Source organism: Cylas formicarius, unplaced genomic scaffold (genome assembly GCF_029955315.1).
Source record: "Cylas formicarius isolate icCylForm1 unplaced genomic scaffold, icCylForm1.1 PGA_scaffold_10__41_contigs__length_53128322, whole genome shotgun sequence".
Lineage (NCBI taxonomy): Eukaryota > Metazoa > Arthropoda > Insecta > Coleoptera > Brentidae > Cylas > Cylas formicarius.
The window spans coordinates 6,725,723-6,745,370 of NW_026844214.1; the positions used below are offsets into that span (position 1 = coordinate 6,725,723).

The following is a 19,648-nucleotide window of genomic DNA, read 5'->3' on the forward strand; positions in this document are numbered from 1 at the left end:
ATTTCATCAATGTCGCGACGTTGCCCAAAAGTTGTTGTCATTAAGGGATATCCCGTTAATTAGTTCTTGTTGTTTATATATTTATAAATAAAATTATGCTCTGTCAAAAGTTGCTTTACTTGTGTACTGAAGTAGATTATTACCTATTACTAAGTTATATGATATTTGAAGACACTCTTATTAGATCTATAATAATGGACCACTAAGACTACTTAAGCTGCATGATTATTGATTCGTTCAATTTCCAATGTTTAAATACTTGACTTCATCTTAAAGTTTGTCCGATTCTGTGTCGGTATGCATCGAAATCCTTAAGAAATATGTTCAACGTTTAAATTTATGAAGTTCACAGAGAAACCATAAATAGTATAATCAATAAATAATAGTAATATCAGCTGGATTGGTCGGTTTCGCTTAAATTAAACCAAGACGTAACCGAGGCAGCGAAACAAAAAATATAACCTTAATCTGAATTTGAAATTATTTTTCCAATCTTTACGCTGAAATATCGTCTTTCCGAAATAAAGACACCGAACCTAAAAAATTGTTTCGATATGATATTTACAGACACTTAGCCACCATGAAACTCCTAGTTATACTGGGCTCAAAATTATTAACTTAGTTTACACAAAGGAGGAACTTTTTTTAACTCTGTTCATCTCAACATCAAACATCAACATCAACATCAAACAGCAGATGTCACTTTCTACGTTTGCAACATTGATGAAAGATGTTATATAGCATTTATAGTTGGGGGAAAATTGTAAAATAATAATAAATGGCCAGTGTTGAGCTTTTTCGTAAATAAAATTAATAGTAGTCATCGCATCCAAACAAAACAAAAAGAGTTCATCCTTAGTCAATTATTTAGTAGTAGTGGTACAGCGGTCAATTTTCCTTGCATTTTTACCAGTTTATATTTTTTCAAAAACTTGTAGGTAGCTAAGCGTGGGATTTTTAAAGAATATTCATCTAATCTTGCTTAAATTCCAGTCCTGAAAGTGAAATATTAAATAATAATCTGTATACAAGAAAAAAACCAATGCAGCAAATTTATGAGAAAAAGGAGAGTTAGATGCCAATAATACATTTAAAAAAAATTGGAATGTTATTTTGCAATCCTTTCTTATGAGCAATAATAAGTTTTCTACCTCTTACTGACTGACTGTTATTTTAACATGTAAGAAATTAACGAACTAGTAGTATATATTTTTGATTGTTTGAATTTTACATCGTGGAGAAACGTTATAATTTTGGAAAATGGAAGAAAAATCTACTACACATTTTCCTTTACAAAACTATTCCTGATTTGAGACTTACTGGACGATCTATGACAATTCTAGGTTGCTTTTGATACCTTTATAATCAATGTTGTAAATCGTATACGTCAATATCGCCGTTTTCTATTTCAGGTCTCCTGGATCCGGAAAAACGATTCGACCCCCACAATTCTCACAGTAGGCCTTGGCGTGTATATCGCCGACGATCGGTTTTTCTTGGAACATACACGCCACCTGCAGAATTGGGGATTGGTTATAAAACATGTCCGACCTACAGACGCTGGGCTCTACGAGTGTCAAATGTCGACGCACCCTGCAGCTAGTATATTTATGGAATTAAAAGTCACAGGTGGGTAGTAAGTTTTGTTTTTGTTTATAACAGAAGTACGCTTTTATGTCAGCATACAGCAAAAGCAATAATTAACTAATAACTAACTTCGTTTGGTTCATCTTTGTAAAATGCAGGGTTATCTTTCGACAAAAGTTCCCATTTCAAGTCCAGTTGCTGATGTACGATATTTGCCAGTTGATTGTGTTTTCCTAAATCAGCATTGCGCTACACCAACCCATGATGTGTTCTATTGATTCTCCAGTATTGCTACATTTCCTACATTTATCAATGGTGTTGATTTTCAATATATGTTTTTCATAAGCCTTCAGTTTCAGGATAAAAACAGTCACTGTAGTCATGATATTTTGTGGATGAATGCGTCTTCGAGTGTTAGAGGGTATTTACCATGAAGTGGTTTTTCCTTTCAAGTTTGTATTTCTCGATGTAGTGTTGATGTTGTACCGGTTACTATTGGCATAGTTAAGTGGAGTGGTGCGAAGTTTTTATTAGCATTTCTTATAGACTGGATAATACGGTCTGTCAATTCTAATAATTTCGCACTAATTTTATTAATTATTATTATTATTATTATTATTATTATTATTATCATTATTAAATCATTAAATTAACCTGCGGCAAGAAAATATATTGTAAAATATAAAATTAACACGAATAATCCCATTTGTAACGAATCTGTTACGTGGCAAATGTATTATTTTACTTTGGCCTCATCTGCTCGCTCGTATGTAAAGTAGCGCGAATATTTACAATCCGGCTTTCAGCTTTTCGCGTTCCGTTTTACCAAACATATCATCCGTCACGATCCCTTCGAGACCCCCGTTGTCGCGTTAATTTGAAAATCTTATGCCGAACGTACTTGACCTCTTTGCCCTTTCATTGCAGAGGCCGTAGCTGAGATAACTGGAGCTCCTGAGTTGCATATTCGAGCCGGGTCCAGATTGCGTATCGTTTGCAGATTAAGGGATAGCACCGAACCTCCCAATTATATCTTTTGGTAAGATAATTAATACTAAACCTACTACCAGTTCTGTTCGCAATGAACGCTGTATAGAAAAGACACATAAGTTACTAAAACTGATTGTGTCGTGACAAGAAAGATGGTTCATATTTTGTTATAATTATTGCCGCTTTATAAATTTAAATAAAAAAAACAAAAGTTAATAAGATTAAAGCGAATGTTCTCATTTTGCTCTGAAACAAGATTGTCAAACAAATGAAAATAAGGTCACAATTATGAGTAAAGATTGATTTCCGAAATGACTATGTATAATTTGTAGCTATTATGGTGGTATATCAATACAACGAAAATTTGTAAATGCTATAAATTATAGATTTAATAGACAGACATTTTTTTAGTTATAGTGAAAACCTGTATTTCAATTGTATGCAGTATTTGGAAAATCGTAGGACAAATTTTGATTTATTATTGGAAACAATTTGGTTGAATCTTCTTTCGTTTTGGAAAAATATACTTTAACTGTAATCCCTACATTCAGCGAAACAGGCAAACGGTTGCTGTATCTAGATATCATTCAAACTCTCCAATTATCAGATGTACCCGTACTTAAAGCAGGGTAGAGAACGCGTTTCCGGATCTTGACCTATTTGCTCTGAGCTTTGAAACTTTAAACGACACTTAAGACGGTATACCAATTAACATACTGTAATAAAAAGCTGTAACTGGTAAAACATAATTTAATCTATTCCACTGACAAAGCATCTTTTTTTGTGCCATTTTGAGCTTCCCTTTTATTGGACAGCTGCGCCTGTCTGTTTAAAATAAGAGAGAGTGTCAGTAGTACATAATGTTATCTGCTTACTATTTTTTACTTCTACTACGTTTAGGAGACACTATCAAAAAATAAATTAAAATAACTGTTGATGTATAAACCACATGAGGTTCTTAGAGAAAGGCACATTCATTTGATATGAGGATTGAATAATAACGTCCATGTTATTCGAGGTTTTCTATTTAATTTCCAAAAACTGGTCCCAGCTTAAACACAACTGAGCACCCAGTATAAATGTAAGCTGTATAATATACTATATATAATAAAATTACTACATATACTAAATATACTGTATATAATAAAAACCGTAATACACGAGATAATAATATAAAGGATGTTGTGCGGGACACCGTGTATATATACAATGGATGTTTTTTTATTTTTCATCGTTAGATGGATTTACCAACAAAAAAAACAAATGCCAAACTATTAAACTACAACGTTGGCAAGTAGACATGTGTATCTTTTTTATTATTATTTTACATACCATGCAATACATACAATTTAGACGAATAAAACAAATTTTGTTCTGACTTCTTTTTAAAATTCTTAAATTCTTTCATTATTAATGCGATACATTTAAACCTAATAGTTTTTTCGATATTTTAATTATTCTAAGGAAATTCCACTTTTCGCAAAATAAATACGAATTTTAAATATTTGACATTACCGTTATTCGAAGATGACGTAAAAGATATATATAAAATAAACGAATATTTTTAGATCATTTTAAATTAAAAAATCTGGATTTTTTTAAATGGCAAACCATATATACTATTTTTTTTCTGATAGATCTTACGAAAATCTTCAGCGTTTATTAAGTTATCATAATATACCTATTTTTAATACCTTGCGATTTGTCTTACCATGTGACCACTTTTTGTGGGGATAGGTTAAAGATCGTGTTTATGTAAATCACCCAATAACACTACAACGTTAAAATATACGAAATAGACTAGAAAAAATGTTTATTTGTAGTAATAGGTATTTAATATTATTTAATTTTTCTGTGAATTTAAAATTTGGTCGTTATTTTCACCAAAATTGCATGTTGCTTTATCTGTGGCTCCAACAAAATTCATTCTCCTGTTCAGTTTTTAATCTTAACATAGCCTTGTTAGCTAGCTAATAGTTTTGTTATGGCCAACTAATATTATAGCAAAAGTGTTAAACAGAAACAAGGGTAAATATTGGAAAAGTTAAAATAAAAAGCAAAATACTAAACATGTGACATACCTAACTATTAAAGTTGTAGGTTTTTGTAAGATCTTTCAGATATATTCTTTTATTTTGAACACCCTGTAGCATTTAATTCAAATCCAGTTGCATATATCTCTCACGTCATCTTGGAATAACGCTAATATCAAAAATGAGTGATAATGGTTCTATCAAATTTTTTTTGCAAGTGCGAATACAAGTTTTGTTTTATAAAAATTAAAATATTAGAAATACTATTAGGTTCATGTATGTGTTATTATTAATAAAAACGTTTCGGAATGAGTACAAAACAAAATTTAAAACTAGTGTGTTCCTGTATACTATTGTAAACTATGCATTCTAACAATCTTCCAATTTACCATTTTCTCATAACTTTGGAAACCAATGGGATAATAAAGTTTTGTCTACCGTTGACTCACTCTTTACACGATATAGACGAAGACAATGGCAAAATTTGCATAGGGGCAATGTTTTTTTTTACCGAATTCGGGCTTCTAAAGTCTAAACACATAATTTTCAGGTATCACGAAGATAGAATGATCAATCATGACCCAGAAGTGTATGTGTCCTCGGATAGCACATCCAGCGTTCTCAGCATCAACGATGTTGATCCTAGTTTTAGCGGGAATTACACTTGTCTTCCGTCTAACGCTATAGCTGCGTACGTCAATGTACACGTCCTCAATAATACAGAAGGTAATTTTTATTAAAACGTACGTACCCGTAATGTCTGATTATTCTAAAATTTTAATTTTCGTATTTGTGTACAGATTTTCTCGATGGCTACACCGCAGATGCCAGAATGTACACCCTATTTTCTTTTATTACTAATGATTTCTTGGAATCTCTGGGAATTCTTTGACATTCTTCGCGGAATTCCGTCTGCGGTTTACCGTTCGAATTTTTTCTGAAAAACATTTATTAAGATTAAGTCAATATTGAAAGTTTTCTAAAACTGTAGTTCAGCTAGTTCGATAAAAAACTGGTACAACACAAAACAGTCTGTTTTGACCTCCAATATGGGGTGTAAAGACAGGTTTAGGCAAGAATTTTGAATCATAAAAATTAATGCGCATATTTTTAATAGTTGAGTGTTTTTTCCTTGTGGATAACGAATGGTTCTGTTCTGGTAAGTTGTTTCTCCAAGCCAAAGGCGTAACAGCGCGTATTTCTGTTGTATTGCCCTTGCGTAAGTACAAAAAGGTGTATTATTAAAACTGTTTTTATTACTAAAAACTGTTAATCAGCATTCACTGTTTCTTGGCAACACTAAATTGTAAGCAATAAGAGACATTCTCTTTGGAAGATTTGTGAAGATATCTTGCAAAAATGTATGTTATGCTTACACAGGGTGTTCGGAAGCTTGGGAGAAAGATTCAAAAATTCGTCATATCGTTTTGTCATATATTTTCCGAGTTAAAGCTTTTCAAAATTCTTTTTTTAAAATTGTATTTGTAACGCAGTGGGCTGAATCCTGAACGGAATAAACTGGTATTTTACACACGGCCCTTATTTGGTAAAAGTCCATAAAAAGTAAATGTGTTTCAGAAATCTGTCACAATTTTTGAATATTTGTGATTCTGTTTAAAGCAGTCTGTGTTATTTTGCAATATCAGTCTAAATAAATGAAATACAGGGAAAATAACAAAAAATGTAAAGTGTCCTCTAGTGATAGATGTCTGAAACATTTTTATTTTGTAACTTTTACTAAATCAGGGCTGTGTGTAAAATATATAAATATAATAAATAAATAAATAAAAATATTATATGTAAAATTAAAAAAAAAAAGAATTTTGACGAGCTATAACTCGGAAAAAATTACGATTTCGAATTTTTGTTAGATTACTTACCACCATTTACCACGTTGAATTTGGTTCAATTCTATTGTTTATCATTGATTGTTTTATCATTGAAATCGTCTAAACTAAACAAATTCAACTTCCATTTATTTTAAAAGTAAAAAAATGATTTTTAACCTTTAAATAAACAACTTAAAAATTAAATTCAAGAATTGTAACAAGTTTCGAAGGTGGTTTTACCCTTATCAGCAGGGGATCAACATTTTAATATAAAGACTTGGGGACACTGATCTTCTTGAACTGAACTAACTGTTTGTCTGCCCGAACCCCTTGTCCTGTCAAACGTTTTATTAATAGAAGAACCTTTGTATTGATTACATTAAAATGTTGAGCTACCGCTGATAAAGACCGACCATCTTCGAACTTGGACACAATTCTTGCTCTTAACTATTTGCTCGTATGTGGAGCCTTTAGGCCTCCTTTTGTTTCCTAACGTATTTGTGACAACGCTGACAATTTCTTTTCTTCGACAGTAACTGTATAAGAAATATAAAAACAATGAACAACAACATGGCGACACTGCTCAAAACAAAACAAAAAAAGTGCTTTAAGAGACGTGTCAGTTTTTTATGAATTCAGTCGGACAGTGAACGACAAAAATATGGAACAAATTCACTTAACAAAATAAATAAAATAAAAACTAAAAGTTCAGATTTTCATGAAATTATATATATTCACATGGGAATTTTTTAGACAACACCGTGTCTTTATCAAATGTGTCTAAAGAATTTCCATTAGAATATATATAATTTCATGAAAATCTGAACTTTTAGTTTTTATTTATTCTGTTAAATAGATTTTCGTCAAGTAAAAGCCACCTCAGTTCAAATTCATTCGAAAGTGGATAGCCATAAATGAAACACCATTTTCTTCTACTCCCGTCTGTAACATGCCTACTTACACACCGATCTAGCGTGCGGGAAGCGTCACCTTACTACGTCAGTTTCATTTCTCACGGATCCGAGCCACTTCGGATATTTCCGGGATTTTACGGCCGGGGTTTGGGAGCAATCGGGTCACTCGTTAATTGAACACTCGCTCCGCTCGTGTCAAATAAACTCGTGAGTCAAATGAGCTGACCCGAAGATGATTCCATCCGCAGACTACATATTTGTGACAACGCTAACAATTTTTTTTTATTTGACGGTGACATTATGAGCAATATGAAAACATTGAGATTTGCATGAGAACGGCATGGTGGCCTATAATACACCGCTCAAAACTTTTACAAAAAGTGCCTTAAGAATCGTATCAGTTTTTTATGAAACCAGAGGTACATATCAGCAAATTATTTTTTCTATTCCTTACTCTAAAATACTCAATTGTGCACGGTTCAGGTGTACGTACAAGTTCATTCTGAAAGTTTCTATAAAAATTGACATACAGTGACTTACAGCTTAAATGATGCAGTCGCTATAACAAAAACTAACTGGTCTGTATGTATGAAGAAAAAAACAACTTACTGGAATTAAATTAATAAAGAGAATTCTAAAAAAGTGTGAATTACTTTTTGTCTTAAATATGCCTTACTTAGTTAACAATATAGAATTCATTAAATTATATACAATATTAACGTCACAGCTTAACCAACTAGTCTTCTGGATATTGATTCAACTAATTTTGTAGTATATTCCGCGAAAATTGTGTTCCATACTTTAGAAATTTTTACTTTTAATTCATTCTTGTTAGATGTTGGGGCACTATTTAATTTCTTTTTCAACCACAAATTTTCATTTACATTTAACTTTGGTGGCTGGGCTGGTGTCTTAATAATATTTTGGCAATAAAGCAAGTAACTGCGAAATGACCCGAAATGACTTTTGCTTTGGATCATTGTCATGACAGAAGCGATAATTGTTACCCATATTTAATTTTTGAATACAAGCAATCAGATGTTGTCTTAATATGTCCAAATACACATATTGGTTCATATTTCCTTCCATGAAATGCATATTATCTACTCCTGCAGATAGCATTCAGCCCCATAACGTCACTCCATCTCCACCGTGCTTTACCGCAGCATTTAATTTTTTTAATTTTAATTCTTCCTTAGGTTTTCTCCATACCGATATTTTTCCATATAATCCAAATAAGTTTATTTTGGTCTCATTGGCAAATATTACTGATTCCAGAAGTTCAAATCTTTATCGATATGCTCTCTAGCGAATACCAATTTCACGCGTCTATTTCTTCGGTCACATTTATCTGGGTCCCAGAACACTATGGAATCCGGGGAACGAGAGGACAGGCTAGCAAAAAGTGGAGCTTGTCACACCTACCCGTTCTACCCCAGTACCTGACAGCTTCATTAAAAGTCTATTTGACCAGAGATCTAGCAATAGATTTCTGCATATGTGGCTTGAAGCTGTATGAGCCCTCTTTCAGGAGCCGTCCAGGACTGTTGCTAGCCTTATCGGGCTCAACAGGAGCTGAGGCTAACTAACTATAAACACTGGCATCATACAAAATGTATTATGTCCAAGATGAAACGCAGCGGATGAAACTCCTTTGCATGTACTTGTCGACTGTGAACCACTCAGCAAACTCCGAAATGAAATTTTGGGAGTGGACACAGGAAATAGTATCAATATTCTGAAAGTGGGTGTTGGATGGCTTCTCTACACTCCCTCCTAACTCACGAATTGTCCTTTACAGGGCTCGGGCAGAATGGCACAACAAACTGAGCGCCCGGCTCAAATGAATTCAAATTCATTTCAATTCAATTCATCCATTCCTGCGATGAGTAATACTTAAATTTCTCTTAGAAATTGTAGTCCGACGACCCATTTAAAAAAAAATCGTTTTACTGAACGAAAACTTGCTTTAAAGTGTCAAACTAAACAAGAAACTATTGCAATAAAAATAAAAATTTCGAACTAATAATTTTTGATGTCGGTTATTATTTTTGCATCATTTAAGTTGTGACGTTAATATCGCACATAATTTAATGAATTCTTATTTGTGAACTAAGAAAGGCATATTTAAGACAAAAAGTAATTCACACTTTTTTAGAAGACCTGTTAGTTTTTGTCATAGCGACTGCATCATTTCAGCTGTGAGTCACTGAATTTGCCGTTGGTAAGCATGAAACTGTAAATCAATTCGATTGAACATAATAATGGATAGAAATGTTTACACGAATGTAATCTGCTGCATTTGTTTATTTTTCATGGACAGTGTGGTCAAATTTTGATCGTATTTGTTATTTAGCGTGACTACTAAACTTAGTCTGCAACCATAATAAAGAAAATTATTTTGTGATTCTCCAAACATCTTCTCGTTGGTTGTTTAAAAATCAGGATACATTTTATTAAATTTTCAGCCTGATCTTGCAATTATTTGGCTACATTGTTAGCGAAAGATAAACAAAGGCATCAAAGCTTTATTTGAATATTTCTCTGTTTCACAAAATTTCCATTTCCAAACCTGCCGTTCACCGTGGATCACTTTGTATATTAAAATCATTACACGTGTCACCGTCTAGAAAACAAACAAAACAAACAATAAAATGTGACTTCAGGAAGCCTTGAGTGACGGTAAAATATCGGAACTAGGGGAGCTTTTCCCAGTAAACAATCACAAATAATATAAGGGTAAAAGTTGGAACGATTAACGAAAACAAGCTTAACGTTCTCCTCAATATTTCCTGTATCATTTTGTGTTTAATATTTTCTGCTCCCGCTTGGGTTATAAAATGATACAAAGATGTGTATTAGTTATTAAGGTTCAGTTATTAAAATTATAATCATGACTGGATGTTTTTTTTTTTAATTTTTTACATTTTCTTAAACGTTTATTTTGTTCAACGTTTTTAATCCGGAACGGAGTTCAGGTATGACGAAGATTTTCAATAAAATTAACTGAATGTTATATAGCTATTAGAAAATTTATATTTTATTTCATTCGTAATTAAATGGAACAAATCGACTATGTTAATTTGAATCAATTTTCAAAGCGCACATGTTGATTCGGAATCGATTTATACAATTAATTGGTATACAAGCTTAAATTGCCTATTATTACATTGATCTCTGGTATCATTAATATCATTAATTCACTGTGCAAATCGCTGACAATACACCATTTGTGAATATCTGAACAAATTATCTAACACGCTCAGATATAATTTTGTGGACGTAGATGCTTTACCTTTGCCTTTTCATTTTAAAATTACAGTATTTTGTTTCTCTGAAAACGGATTATGTATAGCATTCTTCCTTCAAAACGTAAATCGCCACATTCGTCAAGAGACGCAGATATTTTTTATAAAATAGGGAAAACCACAAGAACTATCAAGTCATACTTAGAATGGCAGCATCTTAATTTATAAGAGGCTTTTTTTAATTTTTAAGAGGTTAAGTTAGTTTCTTACTTTCTTAGTAACATTAAATTGTTGCCGTTGCTATTCTTTTTAGTAAGATATGTGAAAACTTAAATTAAATGTTTTTGAGTGGTTGCCAATTGCAAATCGATAGAATCGCAAAATTCAAATAATATTTTCTGCTTTAGTTTTTGGTTCACTTTCTTCAGCAAGACTTCGACTTAAAAAACTTCCGAACCTCCACCGCATTCGAGATTTATAATTCTCATATTCGGGTGTAAACTAACTTTGGCAATAAAAACATAAGTGTTAGTTTCCACTAGTTGGATAGGACGTCGAATGGTAAATAAATAAAACTCTTTAGAAGTTAGAGATACGTATATTGCACTTTTTCCGGTTTAAACTTTTGCAATCTGCTGGGACCAAAGTAAGCGCCCTATTTGTACTTGTTTTCGTGCTTTTCCATGCCGATCTAATAAACAGCTACTTGCGGAAGAAATATAGCACATCGGTAGAACTACAACAGAGTGCAGCACGTGAAAGATTTGTGAATTTCTCGAAAAAATCTAATAAGTTAACACATTCAGTCTTACAATAGCGACAAATGTGCTTAGAAAGTTTAATTTGACATAGACCCTTCGTAGTTAAAAATTATTGAATACAACATTTTGGAAGGATGGCGGTTTTTGAACGTTGGACAATGACTGACTAAGATTTTGTTATAGTTTTGAAAGAAGCTTAAATAGTTGCTTGTTATTTTGCAAATTTTGTTGGTTTACATAGGTGTCAAGCGAACTTTTTACGTCATCTAAAATTCCCTTTTTAGTATGTTCATTAATTAGAAATATCAAATTTGTTAACGTTGTTTATGCGTAAAACATTTCGACATAACGGATTTGAGATTTTAACCGCATATCAAATGCTTTGGATTTTTTTATATTTGGACGCAACATTTCACGGTCTGTCGGACTGGTGATTTTTGCGCTCTACATTGAAATCATTTAATGCCTATTAAATAGTAAACTTTAAACAAGGCGTAAACTGTCATTTTCAAATTGGACAGCTTGAAACGTTTTTAGCTATATTATTATCATTATTATAAATATTTGTATCATGCGGGGTTTAGGCAAACAGTAGCATCAGCCTTCTATTCTATTTTTAATGTATGGAATACAATGATCTAGTACTGGGAAGACTTCTGAAATTTGTATAACTGTAAATGTATTTATTTCTAAAATTAAAAAAAGAAATGCCGTTCCTTGTATGGAATTGATCCAAATGTCAGTACGAAACAAATATTACTAGTACGTCGGTGGCATCAGGTATTAATTTTTCAAAGAAACTTCCACAGGCCACTGTAATACTATTTACAATTCTTCTCGATTCTTCCTGCGTCAGTTGTTGGTAAATCGAACTGACGTTTCGCTTATCATGCTATTGGCAAGTCCAGAAGAATTTTTAAACAGGTTGAGTCATGTGGGGCAAGAGTGCGCATTTTTTTTCTATAGTCATAAAATTGTAATAATTGTACAAAATAAATTGAAATGAAAGTATTTATTTAAAGGATTTATTGATTTAACAATTACGTAACATGAAATTCAATTTACTTAATTGCAATTATAGAAATAAAATAAAATAAATGTTAGTCAGAATGCGCACACTTACCCCAATATTAGGGTAAACGTGAGCAGCACTGCGGGTAAGTGCGCATTTGTAATAATTTAAACCATAACTTGTTGCATATAGTTACACCATATTTAATGTTATAAATATTATTTTTTATCAATACTTATCATTTTTTATATTAATATATTAAATATATAATTTCTGACAAATACTGTTTAATTTGATTTTTATCGAGAATAAGGCTTAGAGTAGTTAACAGTTTTGAATAGAGATAAATTCAAATGAGATCGTTTTTAACGAATATGATAAAATCTTAATTATTAGAACATATATCACATATGAAAGCACCAGTTTCATAATGAGTGCACTGTTCATGCCACCAGCTATGACATAAGCTACATTTAATCCAATCCTCTGTAGGTGGATCAACGTATTTTTCACCACACAATGCACAGTAATCATCATTTTTCTTAAAATCATTAATATTTTCTTGACTAGCCTTAACTTTAACAGCCTTATCTTTGGTAGTAGTATTCTTCTTTGTTTTTTTTTTAGAATTTTCAGTTTTAATTGCTCTAACTATGTTAGTTGACGTGGGTTGCCGTAAATTCAAGTCAGGGTGCCTTTTTAAAAATCCATACACCCAATCACGTCCAGCCATGAGGAATATGATTTATTTCAGCATACTCGTAGATCAATGTTCTTAGAATTGTCATATTAAGACCATAATAGAGATCATCACATCTTTTTATTTCATTTTCTTGCTCACTTGTGAAAGTTGAAGTAAATCTTCCTAATTTTAGAGCAGTTGAATCAGCTTTTAATCGCTTCCTGAGAGTACTCTCTTTCATTCCAACCTGTTCAGCTGCTTTTCTTTTACTTAAACCTTCGTCAATCAATCGCTTAGCAGCATCAAATTGATCACGGGTAACAACGGACCTGTGTGGAGCCTTCCGCTTGTAATTTCGAGGCATTGTAGTTTTTTTTTAAGAAATATATAAGTATAACCTGAAACAAATAACAACGAGTGTCAGTACACAAAGAACTTACTATCGGGGTAAAAGTACGCATTAAAATATGCGTACTCTTACCCCACAACCGTATGCGTACACTTAACCCTAATCGCCTTTACAGATTTAGTTTAAAATTACACATTTTTGCGTCATTCTACCAAGTTTTGATGTATAGCTGATAAAATTAGATATATAAACGAGCATAATTGGACATAATTAATACTAATTACCGATACATAAATATAAAAGTATTTGAATTCTAAATTGGAAAAAATCGTAAGAATAATAACCAAATTTTTTTAATTAATAATTAAAAAATTTAATTAACTAATTAGTGTTTATTGATGTCGCAACTGTCCTAAATCAACAACAATCATAAGTCAGGAGCCCATTAATAAATTGATAATAAAACGGCAGGTATATATGGGGCAGTGTGAAAAATGTCTGACATACATATTTTCCACTTTAGGGAAATAAAACACGTACTGCCATAATAGAGCCATTTATTTCCCTTATGACGTGGAAAGAACAGCTCTCATTTATTACATCAGATTGTGAAACATTCGCGAATGTTCAAATTCCTTAACATTTCTCCCGTTTAAGCAGAATGAATAAATGTGGAATATTTGAAATACTCGGTACGTGTGAAACGATCTTTAGTGTTTAACTACGCCGTATTTATTACTCAGTTATTGTTAAATAAACAGAAAATATGTATTCAGAACATAATTGAAAAGCTTCTAGGTACGTGAGAGCGGTTTCTATAAAATGACAAAATTTGAATTACATGTCTTATATATATATATTTAGGTTTAGTTTAATAAAGAATTGTGTCCGTATTCATGTATTTATTTTGAGTGCAAGTTTCGCGTAATATTATTATTGTTTCGGAAACGTTACATTTTAAAAACATTAAGTTTGATAGAACCACACGGAGGAATGACATTTATATTTGTGTTTATCATCTCTAAGAGTTATTTTATCGGAAAATATGGAAGCAATGCCACACAACGTCTACATACGTTTCGAGCAAAAAGATTTGTTGAAAGAAATATATGTTCTGAGATCATTTGAAGTAAATCGATTTTGAGGATACCAAAAAAAAACTTTTTTATCTATAACTATTAGTGGACTTGTTGCAACATTTATAAAAAATAACGCATAAGTATTATTTTTTTGAAAATAGTGACTAGTACAAAATATAATATTGAATATTTATTCTTTAATCGGGTTTTCTTTAATATATGAGATATTTGAAAGAAATTTAATTACTTTAATAAATATATTTGTATTTTATTTTATTTTTTTAAATTGTATTCTTATAAATCAAATTCACAAAAAGAACTTTTAAATATTAAAATTTTTGAAATTTCTCTTTATTTATATAAGTGAAACTATATTTCAACTCATATTAACCTGTTTAATTTAAATAAATAATATAAACAATAAATAAATAAATAAATAATAAATTAATTTAAAGTGTTTGTATAAAAAATCGCCATATCGGATGAGAAGCAAATAATTAGTTAACTGCATACGAATCAAGATTATTTAAGATATGTTGATAGAAATATATTTCGTGATAGTATTTAGCCGGAAAAAATCTCCAATTACGATTGTTTCATTTGAAATTCCCTCCAATTTATTTTGTGAATGTCTGTTTCTACAAATCAAATGCAGAGAATTTGTTTTCCGAGTATTATTTTAAGAACAAGTTTGCGTCGATGTTTACGTTGCTTGTCATGTCAATTTGCATGCGATAAGCTGCATAGTTACCAACACGTTGATTGGATATTGAGACTTGACTTCCGAGACCGTTAAACACAACGTTCATGATATGTCCGTACTTTCGAAGGAAATGAGTTTATGGCCACTGTGATGAGTTTGTTAAACAATTCGGAATAGTTTGATTGACAGCCACCAGGGAGAAAACACAAATCTGAGTGAATAATAGGGTTCAATCTCTTGCGGGTGTTTGCAATGCAATACGACTCGCTCTAGATAGCAGAAGGAAAACAATTTCAACTTAGATGAAATATGAGTGTATATTTTGTGTTTAGACCAATAGAACTACAATTTGCCATATAACGATGGTTGATTTATATCAAGTATAGTAGAGTAGATGTACATCACTAGATCGGCGTCAGTGATAATTAAAAAATGGTTTAGAGTTGGGTTATTATTTGCAGCTGTACCTGTGTCCCATTTTAAACATAAAGAGTTTCTGATTTCTTGACAGTATGCTAATTTTCTTATTTTAAGATACACGGGGATTTTGAAAATATTCAACAATGTTCAATTTTGTAACACTCTTGTATTTCAGTTATGCTTTAAGGAATCGAAGAAAAAATAGTATATTATGCAACAAGTGTGGTAAAACTTGTTTATTAAACACTCGCTCCACTGCGCTCCGCTAGTGCCAAATAACCTCGTGACTTGATAAGTTTACTAAACTTGTTGCATACTATACTTTTTCTTCGACTATTAGTTTTTGCGTACATTTTCGCCAAACAGCTCGAATACATTCACTGACATCACCTTCGGAATTGACAAACGTCAAATGCCGGGAACAAACGTCAAAATCTAAGGCAAAGCAACAATAATACATTCAGTGTCAAAAGTGCTTTACAGAATATGAGTAGAAAAATATATTTTTTAGAATGCAGTGGCGTATATATTTCACAAATATATTTACTATTTCAACATTATAAACCAACTAGTTGTTGTTGCATATTGTTAATGGAATACCCTGTATATTTAGAGTCCATAAAATTTATCTTTTTAAAAATATATGCGGGCACTTTTTTCAGAAACTTCGTGAAATTTGACCACAATATTATTATATATTTTTTGAAATATAGATTTTTTAGATAATAGATATTATCTAGTTGTTGCAGAACGCGTCGTTTTACCACATCAGTTTCGTTGCCTATAGCTGCGAGACACCTCGGAGATTTCTGGGATTACCCACGGGTTTTAGAGCAATCGGATGTTTTCGGAGATTTTACCTACTGCTTGAATTTTGATTTTTGTTAATTCTGACGGTCATGTCAGTGTATTCGTGTTGTTTTCCGAAAATGTTCCTAAAAACTAACAGTCGTAGAAAAGGTATAGTACGCAACACGTTTGGTAAACTTTTTAAGTGACTCGTTTATGAAACACTCGCTCCGCTGCGCTCCGCTCGTGTCAAATAAACTCGTGGCTCAAATGGCGTTTGTATTGTATTGTTGCATAATATCCTATTGATTATTCTATCAATCCAAACTTGTATCAATCCTGGGCCTTCCTGATTTAGGTAATTTTTCTGCATGCCCGCTTTCATTTCAAGGTGAAATAATTTTGGCAACTCCTTGGAAATATCAATTTTAGACTGTCCTTCTGAAAAGGCGTTTACAAGCATTTTCTGTAATATTTATGTATACAAAAATAGCAACTATAACGCTCAATGAACCTGACATTTTTTTAACTTACCGTTATACTAAATCCCCTTTGCTTGTGCTAATTGGAAGAACTGATCAACTTTTTTTGCGCTTCTAAAATAAATCGTGGCACTAAATAAGCATGTATCAACTATTTGACTTTTCTGAACAATTTGATTATTTGAACTGTAGATATTGCTATTTGACTTTATCATTAATGTTGCTTTACTTTTATCTGACTCTAGCTGTACTCACCACTCCTATAAACTTTATAATATGCACTCAATGTTTCAGCCAATATTGTAATAGTTAATTGCTTCAAATATCGTTTACTACACTTGTTGCTTAATACTACTTACTCCGTTCAGTAAAATACCGAGTTACTTCAGACATTTCCAAGATATTACCGCATGGGTTTGGGGGCAATCCATGGTGGAAAAGAAGGATAGTATGTAACACCAGGTAAATTTTTAAGTCATTCGTTTATTAAACACTTCATGCGCTGCGCTGCGCTCCGCTCGTGTCAAATAAACTTGTGACTTAAATGAAGTTTACCACACCTGTTGCATGATATACTATTAATGTTTTTTCAATTTTTTGAACTTTATGTTTAATTTAAGTAATGTTTTTTATTGTTTGTTAGATGTTATTACAAGTTATAAAAAAATAAAATAGCATTTTATTGGGATGATTAACGAGTTAAATGGGAAAACTTGATTATAGATCTTTGCTTAGCGGTTGCAGCAGGAGCTGCTCCTATTGGTATTTCGAATATTTAAAAAAAATCTAAAATAATGCGGGTTCGTGCGTTGATTTTTGCTGAGTCGAACTTGCTAATGTTTCTTCAATCATCCTTTTGACTTCTTCAGAGCTTGACCGAAACTGGTTCGCATTTTACTTTGTACCTCTTTATATATTGTTGGAGGGGGGCGGGGCTAAATGAGGGGCACAAACACCGTCTCGGATGACTGATTCCCATTTTGGAGACATTCCCATTTTGCAGACAGGTAGAGTCGCGGCTAAGATTGTTAGGTCGTTTATAGATTTCTTTTGACTCTCGGATTTTTCGTTGGTAGAAGAATTGATTACGTGCAAGAATTTTCGTTTTATCGAATAAAATTTTTTTGTCCGGTTTCGTGATTGTGTTCGGCAACAGCTGATGAGTTTATTTGTCTTAGTCGTAAGGCTCTTTCGTGTTCTTTGAGCCTAGTTGATATTTTTCGTCCGGTTTCTCCAATGTATCCTTTGCCGCATATGCATGGATTGCTGTAAACTCCTGGCATCTCAAATGGAATTTTATCTTTGACAGATCGAAGATGTTGAGAGATTTTTGGACCACAGTGGGCAAGTGTAGAATTGTTTTCGGCATCATTGGTACTGGGAAGTTTTTTGATAGAACGATTAATATCTTTAATGTGAAAATTATTAGAGAGAAGAGCATAGGTTAGGTGTTTTAATTTTAGGTTCAGTGACTCAGGCCGAGATAGTTATACGGTTCTGTAACCGATGATTTTTGGGCCGGATGGTGATGTGACCGTGCATTAAGGTATCGACCTATGTGCGTAGGTTTTCTGTAAACTCAATGACCCAATGTTAGGTCTGATTTTCTATTGATAAGAATATCTAAGAATGGAAGGTTATTATTAGTTTCCAACTCAATGGTAAAACGTATATGAGGGTGTATAGAGCTTAAATGTATAAGAAAATCTACTGGTGTTTCTTGACCATGAGGCCAAATATGTTCCAGACAAGCATTTTTCGATTAAGGTGGGAAGGTTTGGTTCCAGATTCTCGGATTTTAATATATCTGAAATGATGGTGACAGTTTCAGCAATAGGAAATTTGGTAAAGAGGGATTCTACGTCGAAACTAACTAGAATATCTTGTGCGAAAGGAATTAAGTACGAAACTATCAGTTTAATAAGGAAGCTAGATATTTTGCTAGAGAATATGTTGGAGAACCAATGGTGCTGACAATAGGTCGAAGGGGTAATGCTGGTGAAGAAGATTTGTAAAGAGTATTACAGTAGAATGTAGAAGTTTCTTTGAAAAATTAAAAATGCTATAACTTTATTAGAACATTTCTGAAATTAATGTTTGATCACTTTTTGCAAAGAATATACTGTGCAGTTTAATTTTAATAGACGGTAAGCGAAGATTAAAGTTAGGCGTCTTATATTTTTCTCAGCATTAGGTTTTGCGTATATTTTTCCAAAACAGCACAATCACTGATTGACGTGTTGCATTATCTTCAAAATTGCCAAACGTGTATGTACCTGTGCTGTGTTGTAAAAAAATTGTCGTTCTAAACCTAAAAGTACATCCTGTGCATAACTTCTCAAAAATTGGATTTCTATCGCGGCACAAAGTTCTAATGCGAACAGCTAAAAAGTGTTGCTCATTGTTATCAGAATATACATCGGAACCTATTCTTCAAGGATCTGCTTTTGTTCACAAATTCCATTGTAAGAGTGGAAACTTTATAGCACCAAGTCCTAATGACGTTTTCGTGTACTTCTTTAATCCTGGGTTTGGAGATATAAAAGTAATTTTGAATTTTGTATTCCGGCAAAATAAAAGTCGCTCTAGAATCTGCCTTAACGATTTAGTGGCGGTAATGCGGCGTATCACCTGGATTTATCGACAGCACGAACGTGTTCTCCAAATGAGCTTTTTTTTCGCACTAATTGCATCAAAAGGATCCTTTCTTGTTATAAAGACAGATTGTTGTAATGTTCTTAGTTCCACAAGGTGTAAACGAATTATTAAT

General features: G+C 32.3%; 1 protein-coding gene across 4 annotated transcripts in view; it reads left to right on the forward strand.

Moving 5' to 3' along the window:
• LOC132703135 (titin-like) overlaps nucleotides 1-19,648 on the forward strand; it is a 115,163-nt gene that overhangs the window by 85,626 nt on the left and 9,889 nt on the right. For 3 of the 4 annotated variants that reach the window (XM_060672245.1, XM_060672235.1, XM_060672228.1), the window contains exons 4-6: nucleotides 1,413-1,629; nucleotides 2,515-2,626; nucleotides 5,161-5,336. In XM_060672245.1, coding sequence (XP_060528228.1) covers nucleotides 1,413-1,629; nucleotides 2,515-2,626; nucleotides 5,161-5,336 — 505 coding nt within the window. Of the gene's footprint in view, nucleotides 1-1,412; nucleotides 1,630-2,514; nucleotides 2,627-5,160; nucleotides 5,354-19,648 lie in introns of all 4 variants that reach the window. The other variant, XM_060672255.1, reaches the window with a different exon arrangement.